The sequence below is a fragment of the Camelus bactrianus genome, chromosome 9 (assembly GCF_048773025.1).
Source record: "Camelus bactrianus isolate YW-2024 breed Bactrian camel chromosome 9, ASM4877302v1, whole genome shotgun sequence".
In the NCBI taxonomy this organism is placed as follows: Eukaryota; Metazoa; Chordata; class Mammalia; order Artiodactyla; family Camelidae; genus Camelus; species Camelus bactrianus.
The window spans coordinates 55,561,204-55,581,145 of record NC_133547.1 but is presented as its reverse complement, the minus strand read 5'-3'; the positions used below and the strand labels follow the sequence as shown (position 1 = coordinate 55,581,145).

The following is a 19,942-nucleotide window of genomic DNA, read 5'->3' as shown; positions in this document are numbered from 1 at the left end:
ATTCTATGCTATAGGAAAACTTAGACTCATGTAGTGCAGAGGTTCTCGAACTCTGTTTAGCCTGCGTCAGAATCATCCAGACGGCTTGCTAACTGCCACATAATACTGCGTGCTGGGTGTCTACTTCTCCTAATACCCAGTCTCCCAGCCATGGACACTCGCTGTCATCTCTCAGCCACCATGCTGCAAAGAGCACCCCATACCTCCCCGCACGCACTGATGTGAGAATTACTTCTGTCTGCGTTACTAGGAGCAGTCACTAGGTAATAGGAGATTCACATATCAGTGGTCAATCAGTGACTGCGCCACATGGTGCAAGGGTGCTCTCAGGAGAAGCTGTATCAGTCTACACTCCCACCAGCCATACATGACCATCCCTGTACCCCTGCATTCCTGCCAACACACAGTATTATCCAGTTTCCTGAATTGTGCCAGTCTTTTAAGCACACACAAAGAGATATCTTATTTCTTACTGTCTTTTTGCATAATGGTGTTGAGCATCTGTTTGTACAGTATGTTTATTTTTCCTGTCTTAACTTGCTAACTGTGTAATCTTGGATGTCTTCTCACTTTTCTGAGTTTCAGTTCTCATCTATAAAATGAGGAGAAGGTAAATCTCTCTCTCATAGGAAGGTCATGGAATGAGATAATGCATGCAAAGTGATTTGTACTGGGTCTGCAGAGAAGTAAGCTCCCCCAAGGAATTATCTATATTTGTTGTTTTTCTTCAATATGATATAAAAAATGATTTATCAAAAGGCAAATTTAGAAAGAATTTAGGGAATTGGGTTGTTATAAAATTGCCAATATTTGGAATTCAATTAGGGGATATTCTTATGAGGTCACGGGAACCCATGATAAGAGATTGGGAGAAACCGCAATTGATAATGTGTAGGAAACTGATAATGTCCAGGATGAGGGCAAAAGGAAAGAGACTAACTGTGGATGAAAGATGAATAGTATATTTCTCTTTTTCTTTTTTTTTTAACATGTCTGTGTGTAAGTATTATCATGTCATTAAAAATTGCCAAATAAAGGAATTTAAGAGGAAGTTAAAAAAGAAATCCATAAGGTTATCCCTTAACAAACCACTATTAAAACTTTAATGTATCATCTTTATTCTTTTCTTATTATGCTTAACTTTGAATTAACTTACAAGTATTCTGATCACACAATCATGTACCATACTTAAGTAATGAAGAGAGCATGCTAATTTTTCAATAGTCTGCAAAAATCACCATTTTAATTGCTTCATAATATTCCCTCAAGTGCATGTGCCAGGGTAATTATATTTTAGTGCTCTGGACTTGAAAGCAATTCAGTATCTTCAAAAATGTATAGTATAAGTTATAAATTATTTTAATCAAATGGATTTAGACATGCTAACATATCTTAGTGGAAGTCAGTGTGCTTAATAATAACTCATATTTGCATAGCCCTATAGAGAGCAAACACTTTTAGTAATACTGTTTGCAAGAGGCACTGTGATCTGGGCAATCTGGGTATTATTACTGTGTTAGAGATGAAGGAACAAACCAAGGCTCTGACCTTTGGAAGAACCTGTACAGGAGTCCCTTCTCTAGGGCCCTTCCTTAAAACAACACCATTCTACTTCTTTTAGCGAAACAGCGCAGAGTAAGGTGCACTAAGGGGTGAATTAGAATCTCTCAGTATAGGTGGGTGTTTGGCAAAATTGATGAATCATTCTTAAGTTGCTTGGTACGTGGTGTCTTTATATAAGGTTCTGGCAAGATTTTTGTGAGCATTAAATGAATACATGGAATCATTTAGCACGGTGAATAGACATGTTAGAAATTTAAGATTTTATACAAGGATTGCAGAGTGCTTCATATGAACACTCGTATTTTGAGGACTTCAGAACTTACGACAATGACATTGTGGTAAAGAATTTATGATGAATGTATGATAAAAGCATGTGTATCAAATAAGGAAATAATTTCATTTCTTTAGTCTGGAATAGAAAATGACACAGAATTAGTAGATTGCTCCAACACAGTTGTTAATGAGCTTCTCATCAGTAGAGCTGTGGTTTTGCAGTGTCACTCTGTGAGCACTTAGCGCTCACTCTCAGAGGTAATGTTGGGTCACATGATTCTAGAGACACCCCCCCCCCAAAACCATGGAAGCTTACCATTCACTCCTTCCCTGTGGTCCTTTAGGTTTGACCAGTATAATTGCTGAGCAAAATAGAATGGAGAATTGCAATTTTCAATATCATCAGTGCTGTAATAAATTATTTTGGAAATGTAATGTATGACAGATTATAATTTTTTATATAACTAAAGAATATAATGCAGAAACTGATAATTTTATCAAACATTATCAATCTTGATTACTATATAAATCAGTTTTTTTATGGTGCATTGGGAGCTTTTAAGTTGACTATGTATGTTAATAAATAATTTCTTGCCCGTCAGTAGGTAACTTTCAAGATATATACTTTGATGAGTGAAAAAATGTTACTTATAAAGGGTTAGCTTGTAAATATATTATGCTTCTTACATACACTAATTCATTTAATCTTCCCAACAATCATGGCCCACAGGTACTCCATACACACAAGTAAAAAGAGTAACAAAATGAACACGTTTGTACTCATTCCCCAGGCACCAAGCCATGGCCAATCCTGTTGCATCCATCTCCCCAGCGTTTTACCCCCATTGCATTATTTTGAAGCAAACCACCAACATCCTAGCCTTTCATCCTTAACTATTTCAGTATGAATCTGTTAAAGATAAAGCTTTTCTTAAAACCAAATTTTAAAAAATTAACAAAAATTCATTTATAATATCAAATATCTAGTTGATTTTCAAATTTCTAACAGATAACTGAAAAAAACTGCATTTTCTTATTCCGAGTATACAAGTAAAGACTATAACCTTTCAAAGACCTCAATCTAATACGAAATAAAGTTCATATTAAGGACTGTTGATGCCAGAGCCTGTTCTCCACACATGTACTCTGTACAGTACTGTTGTCTATTCTTATAGAACCGTGACCTTCATACCTGAGCTGAGAACAAGGCCAGAATAGGTCACTGTGTCCATCATTCCTTTACTAATAGTTGTCACATTTGTGCTCTAAAAATTTGTGACTGTTCTGGAAGTATTCAAAGGAAACTTTGAATGGATGTAAGAACACACTTTACATTACATTTCATGTTAAGATAAATACTATTTAAGGGTAGAAGAATAATCCCCAATACCATGTCACTGGAATTGACTAGAGGTTGCTCTCAGACTCATTCATTTTAGCTTCTTTATCTCTAGAGAGGAAGGAGGCATTTCATCTGGTTCCCTAAGGACATATTTATGGTTATTCTGTATATTATAAACAATGTAGTTTCTTAAAATTCAAATAAACAGAATTTTAATACCTACACAATATCATTAAAATCACATGCAATATGTTTTATAAACAGACTTCAAGGATGCAGACAGATATCTCTTAAAGTTATCTTGTTTAAATGTATTACATACTTTTGGAAAATTTTTCAAATGTTCATCAACTAATCTCAGTTTCATTGAAACAGAAATAATATGGGCATTTAGGAACCTCTTATTGCTGCGTGGTGCTATAATTACACTGACTGAAGTATAATCTCCAAAATTTATATTCAAACGCAAATGAGTTTAAAAAGAAATAAAACTCTATATTCAAGAAATTAAAACTATTTTTGTTTAAGTAAGTTTTCTGGGAAGTATTTTCTTGATAGTTTTTGTCTTAAAGTTAAAAATATTGCCAGCTATATTCAAATAAGTATTTAGCTTTAGTTCCTAAATGGGATTGTCATTTTGATCAAAGGACATTTAGAGGAGATGCTATTTCTCTTTTGACTGTTTGGCTGGGAGACTCAGATATTAAACCCAGATAGTGCTATTCCGTCAGACTAAGTCGCTGTCAGTGAGAGTGTACCATCTGCGAGGACTTGATTGCTACACAACACAGCAACCGCAACTGCACTTATCAAAGCTTGTTATGAGCCATGTGGATGTTAATTTCTTTATTTTACTTAATTCATACTTCAAACTTGGAGAGTAATTATTTCTATTCCCAATTTATAGCTGAAGAAACTGAGGTTTAGGAATGTATCTCATTGAAGTTTCTTCAGCTATTAAGTGGTAGATCCCTAGCTATTAAGAGCCACGATCATCTTGTTTTTCCAGGGCAAACTAAGGTCTCTAGATCAAGAGTTTAGATGGACATCTTGAGTTTTTCCTTATGGAGAGGAGGTGAAGGCATTATTAACATTTCAGTTGTTGTTATAATGATAATGATTATTGGGGCTTAAAAAAGTTTTCTACAAACGTAAGAGAGAGATTGGTTTGAACGTGATGAAGTAAGTGAGTTTTTGTCGTCTTTGTTGGGTAGAGGAACTATTTCCCAAATCACAGACATCCTAGCATTAAAAATGGAGCACAGGCCTTAAGGCCTTTAAGTTTTCTGTGTTCCATTTGTCTATGTCGAGGTACCTGTGGGCATGTGAGCCATTTACTGCTTTGTTTTGTTCCTCTGTTGCACCTGGCAGAGCTTCAGAAGGCAGTGCGAGTAGGCGGGTGTAATTATTGATTGCAGTGAAAACACTTTTGCACTGGGCCCTCCAACCTGGCGTCTGCTGCCTGCAGTTACTCACCCTGTGCTCCCAGAGGACCAGCGAGTTTGTCTCTTTGGTGAAGAGTGGAATAGGTCTGCACGTCTTTCCTCTCCGACTGTGCTATTGCTAAATAAAGTAGTCTCTCTTTTGACTTTGTGTGTAATGAAACTTTAATTGTGTGTCCAAATTATACAGAATCTGAAGGTCAAACAACCCAAAATAATACTGCATTGTACTTTCATCTATGTGTTCTAAAAATACTTGGCTAAATTTGAAGTTGGCACCAACTTTAAGGGTACTTTAGAGGCCATTAATCTTTGTATCTTGCTAAGACTCAGTGTTACAGTAAGGCAGTCCTCATAGACTGCGTGGCTTCTCTGAGTGACAAGCTTCTTTGAAGGTCTAGGTTATGATCTAAATGAAGATACAGTGTCCGCCAGTTAAATAAAGTATATAGTATTTAATTTACATCACAGTGTCTACTGCAATATCAATGAATACACATACAATATACAGTAATAATATGAAGTATTTAATACATATTAAATAGGAAATAGCTTCAGAGGCCGAAATGAGAACCATTGATTCTAAAACTAAAACACTATGGGCTGATTGAACTCAATTCAAGCTTTTTAAACATTTCAGTTTTTCAATTTAAGCATAATAAATGGATATTTTATTTTATTCTGTTGGAAAGATTGGTTGGTTTTTTAGTCTCTTTCTAAAACATATATTTAAGTTTCTAGTTGAAAAACAATTAACAATTTATTTAACAAATAAATGGCATTTTGAAGCACTCTAAAGACTAATCAATGTATTAGAAAGGCTGCATAAGAGCGTTAATAGGATATGGAGGTAAGTGAAGAATATTTTACTGTAAATTTTATAATATCTGTAATAGAAAACTCAGTAGTTTTTGTTCATCACTGAACAATAGTTATTTTAGTGGTAATGGTCTTAAGAATGCCATTATTCTTTGTAACATTAATGGTAAAAGGAAAGATGCTAACAGAGCTCATTATGGTATAATGCATGATGAATTATACGTTATCTAAAACCCGAAGTTGAAAGGTACTTCTTATGGTGTTCTTAATGATCTGTAGAAAAGCACATAGTGAAAAATACAAATTTAATGAGGTATTTTTCAAAATCTTTTTTTTTTTTTTTGCTTTTAGTTAAATACATGCGAATTTAAATCTGGATTATCTTCACTGAACTACCTTTTAAAGCATTAAGGACCTATTTATTTTCCATAGCTCCCAAGATTATTTTCATTTAACTTTTTATATTGATGTACAACACACATCCAGAAAAAGGTGAAAGGCATATATGTATATAGCTCATTGAATTACCAAAAAGTGAACACCCTTTAATATAAATATTACCTCTGCCAAGAGGTAATTAAAGAATCTCAAACACCTCCTTTCATGCTCCTCCTGATCCCTACGACCTCCCTCTTCTCCCAAAGTGATCACGATCATGACTTCTAATGCCAGTTTTGAATTATGTACAAGGGAGATAATGTTATATTTTTTTTTCCTTTTTATACCTGGCTTCTTGGGTTAACATTATGCTTGTTAAAAATATCCTTGTTGTGGTGTGTAGGTGTAATTGATTTATTTTCATTGCTTTACAACATTTTTTTATATGACCGTGTCTGAATTTGTTTATCCATTCTGCAAATGGACATGTGAGTTGTATTTTAGGACTATTCTGAATAATACTTCTGGACCATGCCTGTCTTTTGGTGCATGTCTGCTTTTCTGTTGGGTGCGTTCTTCAGAGTGGAATTTCTGGTTCATAAAAATAAATGTATGTTGAACTTTACTAGAGTATGTGAAAGGCTTTTTATGGAGATTGTGCTAATTTCCACTCTCAGCAGTAGTGTATGAAAATTCCGTTTGCTCGACATTCTGAACCACACTTGGTCTTGTCACATTTATTTTAGCTTTTTAATGTTTCCCTCAATTTTAGCCACCCTGGCTGATGTACAGAACTCTTCCTCTGTGGTTTTAATTAGTAAGGCCCCTATGACTAATGAGGTTGGACACTATTTTATAGATTTGTTAGTCATTTAGATGTTTCTCTTGTCCCTCTTTTTCTTATTGCTTTGTAGTCCTCTCTCTGCTCTGGTTACTAATATGCTGAAAAACAGCTTCTCCCATTCTGTGACTTCTCTTTCCACTGTTTTTAACAGTGTCTTCAAATGAACAGACGTTCTGCAATTTCATAAGACTCTGATTTGTCAGCCTTTCCTCTTATGGTTCATGCCTTTTGTGTCATATTTTAGAATCTGGACTACTCAAAGTTGTGAAGATATTCAGCTGTGCTGTCTTCTAGTAGCTTTATGGTTTTGCATTTCACATTAGGCCTACAGTCTTACTCAATTCATTTCTGCATATGGTTTAAGATCAACCTTTCACAAAAATTTGTTTTCTTTTTTCTTTTTTTCCAGTGTGGATATTTGAGTGACCTAGCTCCATGCATTTAAAAGAAGTTATTGTTGTTTCCTCTTTTTTTACTGCTCTGCATTGCAGATATTGTCAGAATTCTCTGTTCTGTTCCATTGGTCTGTTTGAGTAATCCTCTGTCAATGTGACATTCTCTTATTATTTTTTTTTTTTGATGCCAGATTTCTTTTTATTTATTTATTTATTTTTTACTTAGTAATATTTTATTTTTTTAACTTTTTATTGATTTATAATAATTTTACAATGCTGTGTCAAATTCCAGTATAGAGCCCAATTTTTCAGTTATACATGCTCATATATATATTCATTGTCACATTTTTTTCTCTGTGTGCTAACATAATATCTTGTGTATATTTCCCTGTGCTATACAGTATAATCTTGTTTATCTGTTCTACATTTTGAAAACCCAGTCTATCCCTTCCCACCCCCTGCCCTGTTGGCAACCACAAGTTTGTATTACATGTCTATGAGTCTGTTTCTGTTTTGTATTTATGTTTTGTTTGTTTGTTAATTTAATTCCACATATGAGCGATCTCATATGGTATTTTTCTTTCTCTTTCTGGCTTTCTCTTTCTGCCTTTCTCGTCCTCCTCCTCCTCCTCCTCCTCCTCCTCCCCCTCCCCCTCCTCCTACGCCTCTGTAGAGAATATGCTTGTCTGGGTCCCAAACTCAAAACGGCTGTCAGCATTTCACCCTACTTGGGATGCTAACGCTAAGATTTCTGTAGCTATTCTTTACAGAGTTAGAAATCCCCTACTTAGCTAAAAGTTTTAACTTTGTTTTGGTACTGAATTTAATCAGATGGTCTTTCTGCATGTGTCTAGAAGACCATCTTTTTTTTTTTCTTCAGTTTGATTAATTACATCAGAGGGTTTTTAAATATTAAGGAATCTCTATATTCCTGGAATAGACTTGATTGAGTTTTGACCTATTATACTTTATTTTTATGTTCTAGAATAATTTTGCAACTATCTTTTAGGGATTATTTGGTCTATGTTTTAATAAGATTGGCTTTTATTTTCCTTCTTACAAGTTCTTTGTCAGATTTTGATATCAAGGTTTTGCCAGCCTCACAAAACAAGCTGGGAAGCATTCTATTTTTCTAGTTTTTGAAGGTGCTTATATGATATCAATGTTATTTTATCCTTAAATGTTTAGAAGAATTCACTAGAGGAGACAACAGGGCCTGCAATTTTCTGCATGGGAATGTTTTTAAATTATGGATTTAATTTCTCCTATATATGGGCAACTCAAACTTTCCTGTTTCTCATCTGCCTCGGTAAATGGCAGTTTGTTTGGAATTTGTCCCCTTCACTTAATTTTCAGAATTACTAGCATAAAATTATTCCAGATATCCTCTTATTATCATTGTAATGTGTGTAGGATCACAGTAAGATGCTTTTTTGCATTCCTGGTATCAGTTGTGTCTGCTCGTTTTCTTTTCCTTGATCAGTCTAGCTAGGGTGTCTTTCATTTAAATATTTTTCAAAGCCTTATTTTTATCATCTACTTTCTGTTTCATTCTTGGTTCTCATTTATTGTGTTTTTTCTAATCTCTTCATTTATCCTCAGGTCATTGATCTCCTTTCTTCTTTTGATGTCCATGTGCTCCGTGTCAGTGATTTCCCTTCCACTTGTAATATTAATAATTTGAGTCTTCTCTCTCTTTTTTTCTTGGACAGCATGACTAGAGATTTATCTATTTTAGCAAACTTTTCAAAGAACCAGCTTTTGGTTTTGTTGATTTTCTGTTTTCCATTTCAATAATTTGTGGTCTAAATTTGTATTCTTTCTTTTCTTCTGCTTATTTTAGACTTAAATTGTTCTACATTCTTTAGCTTTTATGATGGAAACTTAATTATTTATTTAGATCTTTGTTTTTTCCTCATTTATGTATTTAATACTATAAATGCTGTTGTATCCCACCAATTTTGATAATTCATTTAGATTTTTTCTTTTTAATTTCACTTGGGATTTCTGCTTTAACTCGAATTCTTTCCAAACATTTTGGGATTTCCTAGCTATCTTTCTGTTACTGATTTGTAGTTTAATTCTATTGTGATTTGAGAGCATTCTTTATATGATTTATATTCTTTTAAGTTTATGAGGGTATATTTTTAGGGCCCATAATGCAGTCTGTTTTGGTGTATGTTTCATGAGCTTGAGGAAACAGTTTCTCCTGTTGCTGGGTGGAATATTCTAAAATGCCAATTAGATCCAATTGATTTATAGTGATACACAGGTCTTCTACATGCTTAACTGTTTTTTTCTGCCTCCTTGATGTATCAGTTACTCCAACTGTAATACTGGATTTATCTGTTTCTCCTTGCAGTTTTGTCAGTATTTGCCCCTTGTATTTTGACTCTCTTGTTAAGTCCATATGCATAGAGGGTTGGTATACTATCTTGGAAAATTGATCATTTTGTCATTATGTATTGTGCCTATTTACCTCTGATAATCTTTCTTCTTCTGCAGGCTGCTTTGTCTGAAATTAATATAGCTATTCTAGGTTTTTCCCTTAGATTTAGCGTTAGTGTAAAAAGTAAAGTACAAAATGAAAACCAAACTTGAAAATTACCTGAGCAGACAAAACTTAAGCCATGTAAGCAAAACTAAATCTAGCCTATTTCGTGAACATAAGCAAAACTTAACTTAGTTTACTTCTTGTAAAAGCCTCATAATCATGAAAGAAACTTAGTCATCTTCCTAAAAATTGTATAAGACAATCACTTTTAATCAATCTCCTGCTGTCTAGAAACCCCCACTGTAGTAACCAATCATTGTAAAGGTTAAGCCATTTCCTCATTTTCACCTTATAAGCCATCCTGTAATATTATGATTCTGAGCTTCATATTAGTTTTGAGGTTGAAAGCTCCCAATTTTCAGTGGTTCTTAGAAGCAAAATAATCTCTTTGCTGATTAGTATTTTATTGATCTGTTGGTTTTAAATTTGCTATTTCTGGATTTTGACACTAGCATGGTATATCTTTCTCCATCCCTTTACTTTTAATCTAATTTTCAGTCTTTTATTCAAACTGGATTACTTGTAGATAACAAGAATGAGTCTGGTCATTCTTTATACTCTGATGATCTCTGTCTTTTAAATAGTGTATTTAGATCATTCACTTTTAAAATGATCTTTGATATATTTAGATTCATACCTGTCAGGTCTGTAGTTGTTTTCTATTTGTTGTATTTGTCTTTTGTTTTTTGCTTCCCCTTTTAAATGCTTTTTATAAATTCATCTGAGCACTTTGTATGATTCCATTTTATCTCTTACCATTGTTTCTTTAAACAGTAATCTTGTAATTAAGAATAAGAAAAATGAGTTATTTTATCTTATTTCCTTTTATTCTTTCTCAGATACTCTTCATCTTCTTACATAGATCCAAATATCTGACATATATCATTTTTCTTTTGTCTGAAGAACTTCTTTTAAATATTTCTTGCAGTGCAAGTCTGCTAACAATGAATTCTCTCGGTTTTTGTCTGAGAAGATCTTTATTTCTCATTTACTTTTGAAGGATAATTTCTCTGGGTGTGGAATTCTATGATTATTTTTATTTCTTTCAACATTTTAAATATTTCATTTCACTCCCTACTTGCTCTTGTGATTTCTGATGAGAAGTCCAATGTAATTCTCATCTTTTTTCCTATAAAGGAAAGGTATTTATTTACCTCTGGCTTCTTTCAATATGTTTTCTTTATCTTTGCTTTCTACAGTTTGAATATGTTATGACTCAGTATAGTTTTTAGTTCGATTTCTAACCTGCTTATTATTCTTTGAACTTTCTGGATCTGCTTTGGTGTCTGTCATTGATTTTACAACGTCATTGGACATTATTACGTCAAATATTTCTTCCGTTCCTTTCTCTCTTTACTTACCTTCTTGTGTTCCACTTCTGCACATGTTGTAACTTTTTCAGTTATCCCACAGTTCTTGGGTATTCTCTTCCACTTTTTTCTTTTTGCATTACAGTTTGGGAAGTTTGCATTTTCTTATTCAAGCTCACTGATTCTTTCCTTGACTGTGTTGAATATATAGATGTGCCCATGGAAGACGTTCTCCATTTCTGTTACAGTGTTTTTGATTTCAGAACACTTTGGAATCTTTACTTCTTTCTTAGATTTTCATCTCTCTTATATTACCCATTTGTTCTTGCATGTTGTCCACTTCTTCCATGAGAGCATTTAGCGTATTCGTCATGGTTGTTTTAATTTCCTAGTCTGATAATTCAAACACCTGTGACATATGTGAGGCTAGTTCTGATGATTGTTTTGTTTCTGCAGACACTGTTTTTCCTTGCCTGCTGGCACCCTTTGCGACTTTTTATTGAAATCTGGACATGTTGTCTCTAGTAATGGAAACTGAAGCAAATAGATCTTTCATGTGAGAATTTATACTAATCTGGCTAGAAATTGCACTGTATTTGTTTGCTGTAGGAGCGTTAGGTGCCAGAAGCTTCAAATTCATCCAGCACCCTTGTACTTGCCTCTCCTTTTGACTTTGGTATCCTCTTCAGAGATGGTCTGGGTTTTGCTTTTCTTTCAGTTTTATCCAATGTTATTTTACTGGAGTCCTGTTGGTGTGGTGGTATGATGTAAGGGAATGAGCTCATGATACAGTATTGCAGTTTAAGTCAGTGTTTTTATTGGGCCTTTGTCTTGAAACTGTGGCCTTCACTAGTGTTTCTAGTGTATAGTTTATTCCTCCCCTTCCTCTTCTTTTCTTGGCTGCTGATTTTCCAGTTTATATCCTTGAATCCCTGACTCCTGCTGACTACTCTTCCTCTTAGGTGGGACAGGAAGTCTAGGGAAACTGGAGTGGGAGGAATGTCCTTCCCTAATTGGGGGAAGGTCTGGCCAAGTCTTTCCCCCAGAAGGTAGCCCTTTGTTATGGAGAACACTCTGGGCATATTTCACAGTATTTTCCTTCCCCGCTCCCTGCCACAGCCAAGAGGAAGTCTTTTTCTCTGACCTTCACCTAGTACAGGGAGGCTCCTGGCAGTAGGGCCTGTGAAACGTGGAGGCCCTCTGAGACGGCAGTCCTCAGATCTGAGACGGCAGTCCTCAGAAGTGTCTCACTTTCATCCTAGGCCACGGTCGGCCTCCAGCAGTCAAAATTACCAGAGGAGAGTTCCTATCAGTTTATGGCACCCCTGGATTCTGCTTTGGGTGGACAGATTTTTGCTCTGACTCTTTGAGTGGACTTTTCTGATTTCAGAGGGGTGATTTGCCATGTGTGTTAGTCAGCTCAGGCTGCTGTAACAAAATGCCATAGACTGGGTGGCTACAGGCATTTATTTCTCACAGTTCTAGAGGTTAGAAAGTCCAAGATTAAGGTGCTGGCTGATTCGTTTCCTGGTCAGGCCCCGTTCCTGGCTTACAGATGTCAGTCTTCTCTCTGAGTCCCCACCTGGCACAGGGAGAGAGAGCTCTGGTCTGTCTTCCTCATCTTATGGACACTAATTCCATTATGAGGGTCCCACCCTCAAGACTTCATGCAAACCTAACTACTTACCAGAGGCCCCACCTCTAATCACTGCCACATTGCAGGTGATTAGGGCTTCAGCCTATGAATTTTAGAGGAACACAACTCAGTCCATAGCACCATTTAACCTCAGCTTTCTGATAAGTTTAAGAAAATTCATTGATTTTCAGTTTGTCCTGCTTTCTTGTTGTATAGCATAGAGTGATGATTTCCAAGTTCTTTAAATAACATAGCTGATGCCTTTACTATTTACGTGTGTGTGTGTGTGTGTGTGTGTGTCTTTAGGAGTATAGTCCTTAATTTCCCTTTAATAACATTTTTTTGCTGATTTTTTTTATTTTGTATTGTGTGTAGGTCATTATATATGAAAAATTGAACAGATAATTTGAATCTAGAAGACTGTCTTCCTACAGAGTATAATTACAATTGCTTCTGCAGGCAGCAAGGAGCACAAGGCATCTCTGAGCATTGTGATGTAATTCCACAGATGGAGAAGATGGGAGGAGGAATTTTCATCTCTGGCGGGGGGGCTGTCTTTCTCTGACTTACCATATATTATGAGTTGTAGACACAGAGTTCTATCATAAAACCTGTGGAAGCTTATGGCATATTACTATCCTTGAGGATCTAGAACTAAAATTTTAAAAGTCTCTAATCTTATGAAGCTGTTAAGAGATCTGCTTAGTTTCTTTTGTGCAGGAGCTCTGAAGTCACCTAAAGAGGAGAAAAAGGGCCACAAAGTTAGGGCTGATCTTCTTGGGTGTTCTTCTCCCAGATCTTCAACACTTAATATTTTATTGTCTTTCCGCACTTCCATTCTTATTTTGCATTTTGTATAGTTTTTTTAGCTGGAGAGTTGTTCAGGAACTCCTCATCTACCATTACCATAATATAATTAATTTTTAGTTATTTTCCATCTCAGTCAAATTTTAGTCTTCCATAAAACTGTATGTGTGTGTGTGTGTGTGTATATATATATATATATATATATATATATATATATATATATATATATATATATATATACATACATATATACATATATATACCGCCCTAATATAAATTTAAGCTTACTGATTTGTCCATGCATCATTCATGAAACAATTTATTGCTGTGTCTCAACAATAGTTACAGAGTGTAGCAAAGACTGTCTCTTTCATGTGCTTTTTCTCTCTTGCCCTTTGGTTATTTCTGTCTTGAGAATTCAAACACTTCTATGCTAAGAAGTCCTAATCAGTATATTTTACAATTTTGTACCTCCACAGATTCTGGTATAATGGCTGGCTTGTGGTTTCTCAATGAACTATTATTAATAATTTGGTATCCCTTCAAGTAAATATTTTCAAGACACTGAGTATTTTCTGAGGGGGTAGTACAAACGGCTTTAATATTAATAAAATTGTACATTCTCATTTTGAAAATTGAGAGTTAGTGTATATACAGAATAAAACTTCACTTTCTGGTTTGACTGCTATACTCTCATTGCTGTTTTTCTATTACAATAAATGAATTCCATTCACACTCAAGATAGAATCAACTCTTGTAGATATTGTTATAATGTCTTATTCAACATATGTTTTAAGTGGTACTCTTATCTGGGTTTATGTTGGCAAATTTCCCATTTTTTTGGTAGTTCTTACTTTTCTTTTACACTTTTCTAGATGAGAAGATCTCCTGGGAGACACACTTAGTAAAGATTTATGACTAACATCATAAAATAAAGAGCTGATTTCCATTAGACAGTATGTTGCTATGATATACTTAGTGTCTGCATATTAGCTGACCGTGTCAGAATGAGCTGTTCTTGGAAAGAGGTCATATGTAAGTCACACGAATGAGAGAGTTGAGAAGATGTTAATGTTTGCCTGTGTGTTGTGTTGAATTTCTTCTAGTGTTGCTGTTTATTTTGATGGGAGCTGGATGAATTTTTATGTAATGACAGACCTGCTATATGACCACATGGAACTGGTCGTGTTTCTGATTTGTTACAGCAGGGTTTTGGAGCCCCTCGTGGACTGCCATATGGCCATCTCCCTTCATGCACCTTGGCTTTCATAGATGAGTTGCTCAATTAATATTTGAAAAAGAAATGAACGCTATTACACTTCTTCATAAACTTTAGAATCGCTGTGAAAATACTTAAAATCCTGTGACAAACTTTCCTTCATTAACTCCATAAATTATCTTGGCTAGCACACATTTCTAAGCCATCTATGAACACCTCATTGAGTTTGAAAATCATTGGGTCTCAAAGAAAAGAAAAATACAATTAAGGCTTTTTGATTTTTATCACGTAAGACACATCAGCTTAATTTTACTTGTAGATATTTCATATATTTGATGATCTAACGGCACATTCTTTTGCATTCTGCATCTATTAGGAGATTGCCATTTATATGCAAGATTCCTGTTGATGATTGAATATTTGTCTTTTATTTTTATTCAACTGCAATAATTTTGAGATGTAAAATTAATAGAACAATCCTTCTGTCTATAAAAGTCCACTGGTAGAGCTGTGTCCCAGTTCAGCAATAATCTAAGTTGCACTACTTTCCAATGTGTCAAAGATTTTAAATATAAATTATGAAAGAAAGGAAAAAAAGCCTCAGATAAAATATCAAGTTTCCTCTGGGGTGAGTTGTTTGCTTTCATGTTCTGTTACAGTGAAGCCTTTTGATGGCTTAGCTAAATTATGGTCTTTTGATTCAGAAAAGACTGGAATTAAAATCCTTACTCTGTCACTTTCTAGCTATGTGGTTTTAGGCACATAACCTCTATAATTTTCATTAGTCTCAGTTTTACAGTGGGTACAAAAATGGCTACTTCACAGAGCTGAAGCAGATAGTAAAGCTACATAATATGTGTTTCTGCTGTGTCTGATGCTGAGACGCACACTTTTACAGTGAAAACATTTAGATTGGTGACACAGAAGACATTTTGGTACTTACTTCTTTCTTTGGAAGTTAGCCCTAGTGAACTCCTCTCTTAGAATCTTGTCCTGCTCCGAAAATTTTTGAGATAAAACAGAGAGAGAAAAAAAGAGCATGATTTACCCCCAAGGTGGAAGAATGTTTAAAGAACAGGCCAAAGACCAAAAGGATGAATCAGGTTGGCCTCATTGAAATGCAGATTCCAAGGCCTTTCCCTCAGATTTGGTGCATGAGATGCAGGACCTAGAAATCTGTGTTTCTAAACAGCATCTCAGGTAATTCTGACATGCACTAAAATTTAGAATCTATTATATAAGGGAAGACATAAACATTCTTATACTAAAATTATTTTTTAAAAAAAGAGAATGAGACATTTAAACTCATGTATTCTTTTATGAATTGTGATGGTATGAAAACGATCTTCATAGTAAATTGAGAAAAGTCCCCTAGGCAAAGGAATTACATTAGAAACAGTAATTTGCTTTGGACTTTTCATTTATAAAGTAACATATCAATTCCATATCACATTCACAGACATTCTAAAAAAATCCCCACTAGATATTGAATTTCACAGAAGAATCTTTGTAATCTTATGTATTAAAAATGTCAAGTGGATCAAAACAATACCAATACTGTGGTTCAGTTAAATATATTTAAGTAGTAGTAATGGTGCATGTTTTCCCAATGACGTTGATATTAAAATATGATTTAAGGTGCCCAGAATGTCACTAAGTGATATTTCTGCCTGTTCTATCACTGTACACACTTCCATGCTTATGTCTTACTTTATTTTACTAATTCTTATAAACTTAATACATGCTCATTAAAAAAATCCAGACATGGGTAAAATGTGCCAAGTAAAAATCCCATATCCCCCATCTCGCAATTACTTTTGTCCCTTGTGAGAAATAATCACTTAAAATTTTGAATGTGCCCAGATGTTTTTATTACTTGCACAAAGTAATTTACATTTCTTCTTTATGTTCTAAAAATTCAAATAACTCATAAATCGACTAGGTAAACTGTGACAGGCTTCCTTTTACAGACTTCCTCTTTCCAGTTACCTGTCTGCTGTCACTGTCACGTGCATCTTTTCTTGCAGTGCCATGAAATGCTGAGGTCGTTGTAGTGCCATCTATCTCAGTCTGTGAACTTACATTAATTTTGAAAAAATGTGATCTCTTTTGGAGGGTTATCGAATTCATCATCCAGCTGTTCACTGCAAAAATCATAATTAGGTATTGTATTAGTCTGCCAGTGGTACCCAGGAAAATAGAATCAGAAGTGGAAGAAGGTCTGATTAGGATGAATGTCTGTAAACCAGATCCTCCACCCTGGAGGCACATTACCCTGATTTGGGGAGCCTGCAAGGACACACACACATACAGCAGTGCCCAGGGTCTGAGCACTGGGAGCCATAATGTATAGTCCAAGTTTGGGAAACACTGTCCTAATGGGAACTGCCCTACATCAGCCATTCTAAGGACAGAGGTGGTAGAAATGGGCATCAGATGGAGACCATGGTGCCCTAGAGGTGGACTGGGGATGGGGATTGGGCAGTGCAGTGCAGAATACAGTTAACCTTTCCTGTCAAACCCTCTGTGTGAAATTTTGGTGGAATAGAATGGAACATTCTAGAAGGGTCTGGTTATCAGCGTCTAAACATCTGTGAGATTAAATAACGTCCTCCGACTTATGTCCTGGGAGATATCAACAGGAATGTGGGCCTAGCATGTTTGAAACATGCTGGATAACTACTCCTCCCTCAGGAGCTGCTGTGCTCATCTGTACATCCTCATCTGACATGTTCTGAGACAGACTGTAATCAAGAAACCTGTTGAACTTTGTTATTTTTTGTTTTTAAGCCCAGTCTTTTCAAAACATACACATCCAACAGATATTTTGTTGAGAACCACTTTAAGCCAAGCCATGTTCTAGGTACCAGAAGGAAGGAAGGCAGTAAAGGTCCCTGGTCCCTGCTATAACAGAGCTTGTCTTCTAGGGGGAGACTATACACAAATAATGAAGAAGACCCCCAAATAATGAGTGACATGAAGAGAATAAAACAGGAAGAAAAGACGTGGGGTGCCAGGCACACTGCTTCCGAAGCTGTGATCGGGAGGGGCCTGTTTTCCGTAGTAGTGTTTTCACCGAGGCCTGAGGTGGCCAGAGGAGCTGATTGCGCAAAGAGCTTGAGGGAAGGACTTTCAGAGCTGAGTTAACAGCTGCTTCAAAGGCCTCTGAAAGCAGGGCTGAGCTTGGCTTCCACAAGGAGGCCCTGTACAGTTAAAGGATCATGGAGGATGTTGCCGAAGACTGTGTATGTTTGGTAAGGAGACTGGGTTTTGTTTTAAGCGGTAAAGGCAGCAATGGAGGTAACGGTTTACTTTACCTATAAAAATCTTACTGACTGCTCAGAGGGGAAGAGATTAGGGATTTGGATGAGGATGGAAAAGATAAGAGGCCTAGGTGGTTCTGATGAGATGATAATCTGTTGAACTAGGTGGTCATAGCGGAGATAAAGCGAGATGCCCAGATTTGGGATATAATTTGAAGGCACCAATCCAGAGCTGCCTGTGGTGTGTGAGCCTGAAGATAGGGTGTGTGAGGTCTGGGGCGGGTTGGGGGCAGTGGGTAGAGTGTTGACTGATAAAGGGAAACAAACCAAATTAGTATGACTATGAGAAACCCAACTCCTTTCTTTCACTGTATTAGGAAATATCTTGGTAAATGCTACTAAAGTGAAGTAGAAAGTAAAAGAGGCAAATGAATAGACTCCCTGGGTATTGGTATTCCTAAAATATTTGCTTTGTCTCATGTGACCTACATGAGAAGGGTGACCTTCTTTGTTGATCCAGTCATGGTCAGGGGGCCTGTCACGAAGCAAATAGGCAGTAGCATCATCCCTTATTTTGTCCTGCCATATGCTGATGGTTACAGTTCAAAAAAGAAAGGAGGAGGAGGGGAAGAAGAAATAAAAATTAAATATCAATTATTCACTGTGTGGTGAATGAAATTTAACAACCTGTTAACAGAATGTAGTTCTGATTTGAATGTCAGGTGATACTTTTATGTTATTAAGATGAGAAAGTAAAACTATAGAAACATGTCTTAACCTTCCTCATTCATTGACGATGTGAGCAACTTCTGTGCTAAATCAGACCTAGTTTTTGAGTACTGGGAGAAGATTCTCTCAATATTTTGCATGGTTCCTAATGTTAATAACTTTTAAGTTTCATCTGCACTTAATAGAAACACACTTTACTGAGGGTATCTTAGTTGAAAGATGCCTTAACAAGGATGGTGGAATTTAAATTACTCGATATAGAAAGTTTAGACAATAGTAACTTCTGCGGATGGAAACACATCATGGCATAACTGTTAATAATGTGATTTTCTTAAAGAAGGTAGCCATTTTGTAGCAAAAAAGCAAATCCAACATTGCTTATTGGTGTTACAGGGGACAAAGTGAGACGAATATTCTCCAGATACGCTGATTTTCTTCTCTTTTCTTCTAGGGATTTTCAGGAAATGCAAATGCAGACAGTGTTGTGTACTACAGACTCCAGCCTTCTATCAAAGCCAGATTTCTGCGCTTCATCCCTTTAGAGTGGAACCCCAAGGGCAGAATTGGAATGCGAATTGAGGTGTTTGGATGCGCATATAGTAAGTGTTTGTTTATCCAACACGGTGAAATAGATATCAGAGGAGATGTTTTAAACGCCAACTGTACACTGAAATTGACTTTAGAGCAATGCAAAGAGACATAAAAACAGGAGTGATTTTTGCAGAAAGCTTTTTTATTTGTGCCCCAGACATGCCAATATTTACTTAAGTTTTTAGCTGCTCTATTTTATATCAGAAATGGAAGCATTTCATAGATAGACAAGTTGATAAACAGACATAGATATATGTTTATATATGTGAATCCCTGTGTCCAAATCTGATATTATTGACTAGATACTAGCTTTAAAATATCAGAACTTTCCCCCCATGGACTATATTTGATGAGGTTTCATTAAAGCACCCTAAATTTAATAAAAGAGACAGTGATCCATTAAGTATAACCGGTCATCTGTTATGAGACCAAAGAATGTTTTTCTCTCTAGACTAAAAATAATACGCTGTGTAACGCACTTATAAATATGCTATGCCCTGAGCATAGATTCCTACAAAAGGTAAAGACCCCTGCCAAAATGTAAAATGTGTTTGAAACACTTTCACAGAAAAAAAGGTAGAAACCACAGATTTCACTTAGTCTCCTCTTAATGAAGCATTTTATTATGTCTTTTTGTGGGACAGGGACTTAACGGTTATTGATAGCCCACCTCAAGCCATACCATCCTGTCAGATGCTCTTTTATTATAGAACAATGAGTTAGTTAACATGATCTACGGTTATCAGACGAGCAGTCTGAGGTTTGGAGAGAGTCAGT

The 19,942-nt window shown here is 35.7% G+C and overlaps 1 protein-coding gene across 1 annotated transcript in view; it reads left to right on the top strand.

The window, feature by feature from the left end:
* Nucleotides 1-19,942, top strand: part of CNTNAP4 (contactin associated protein family member 4) — a 222,398-nt gene that overhangs the window by 99,048 nt on the left and 103,408 nt on the right. The window contains exon 4 of the mRNA XM_010967398.3: nucleotides 19,026-19,173. Within this exon, the coding sequence (XP_010965700.2) occupies nucleotides 19,026-19,173 (148 nt within the window). The remainder of the gene's footprint in view (nucleotides 1-19,025; nucleotides 19,174-19,942) is intronic.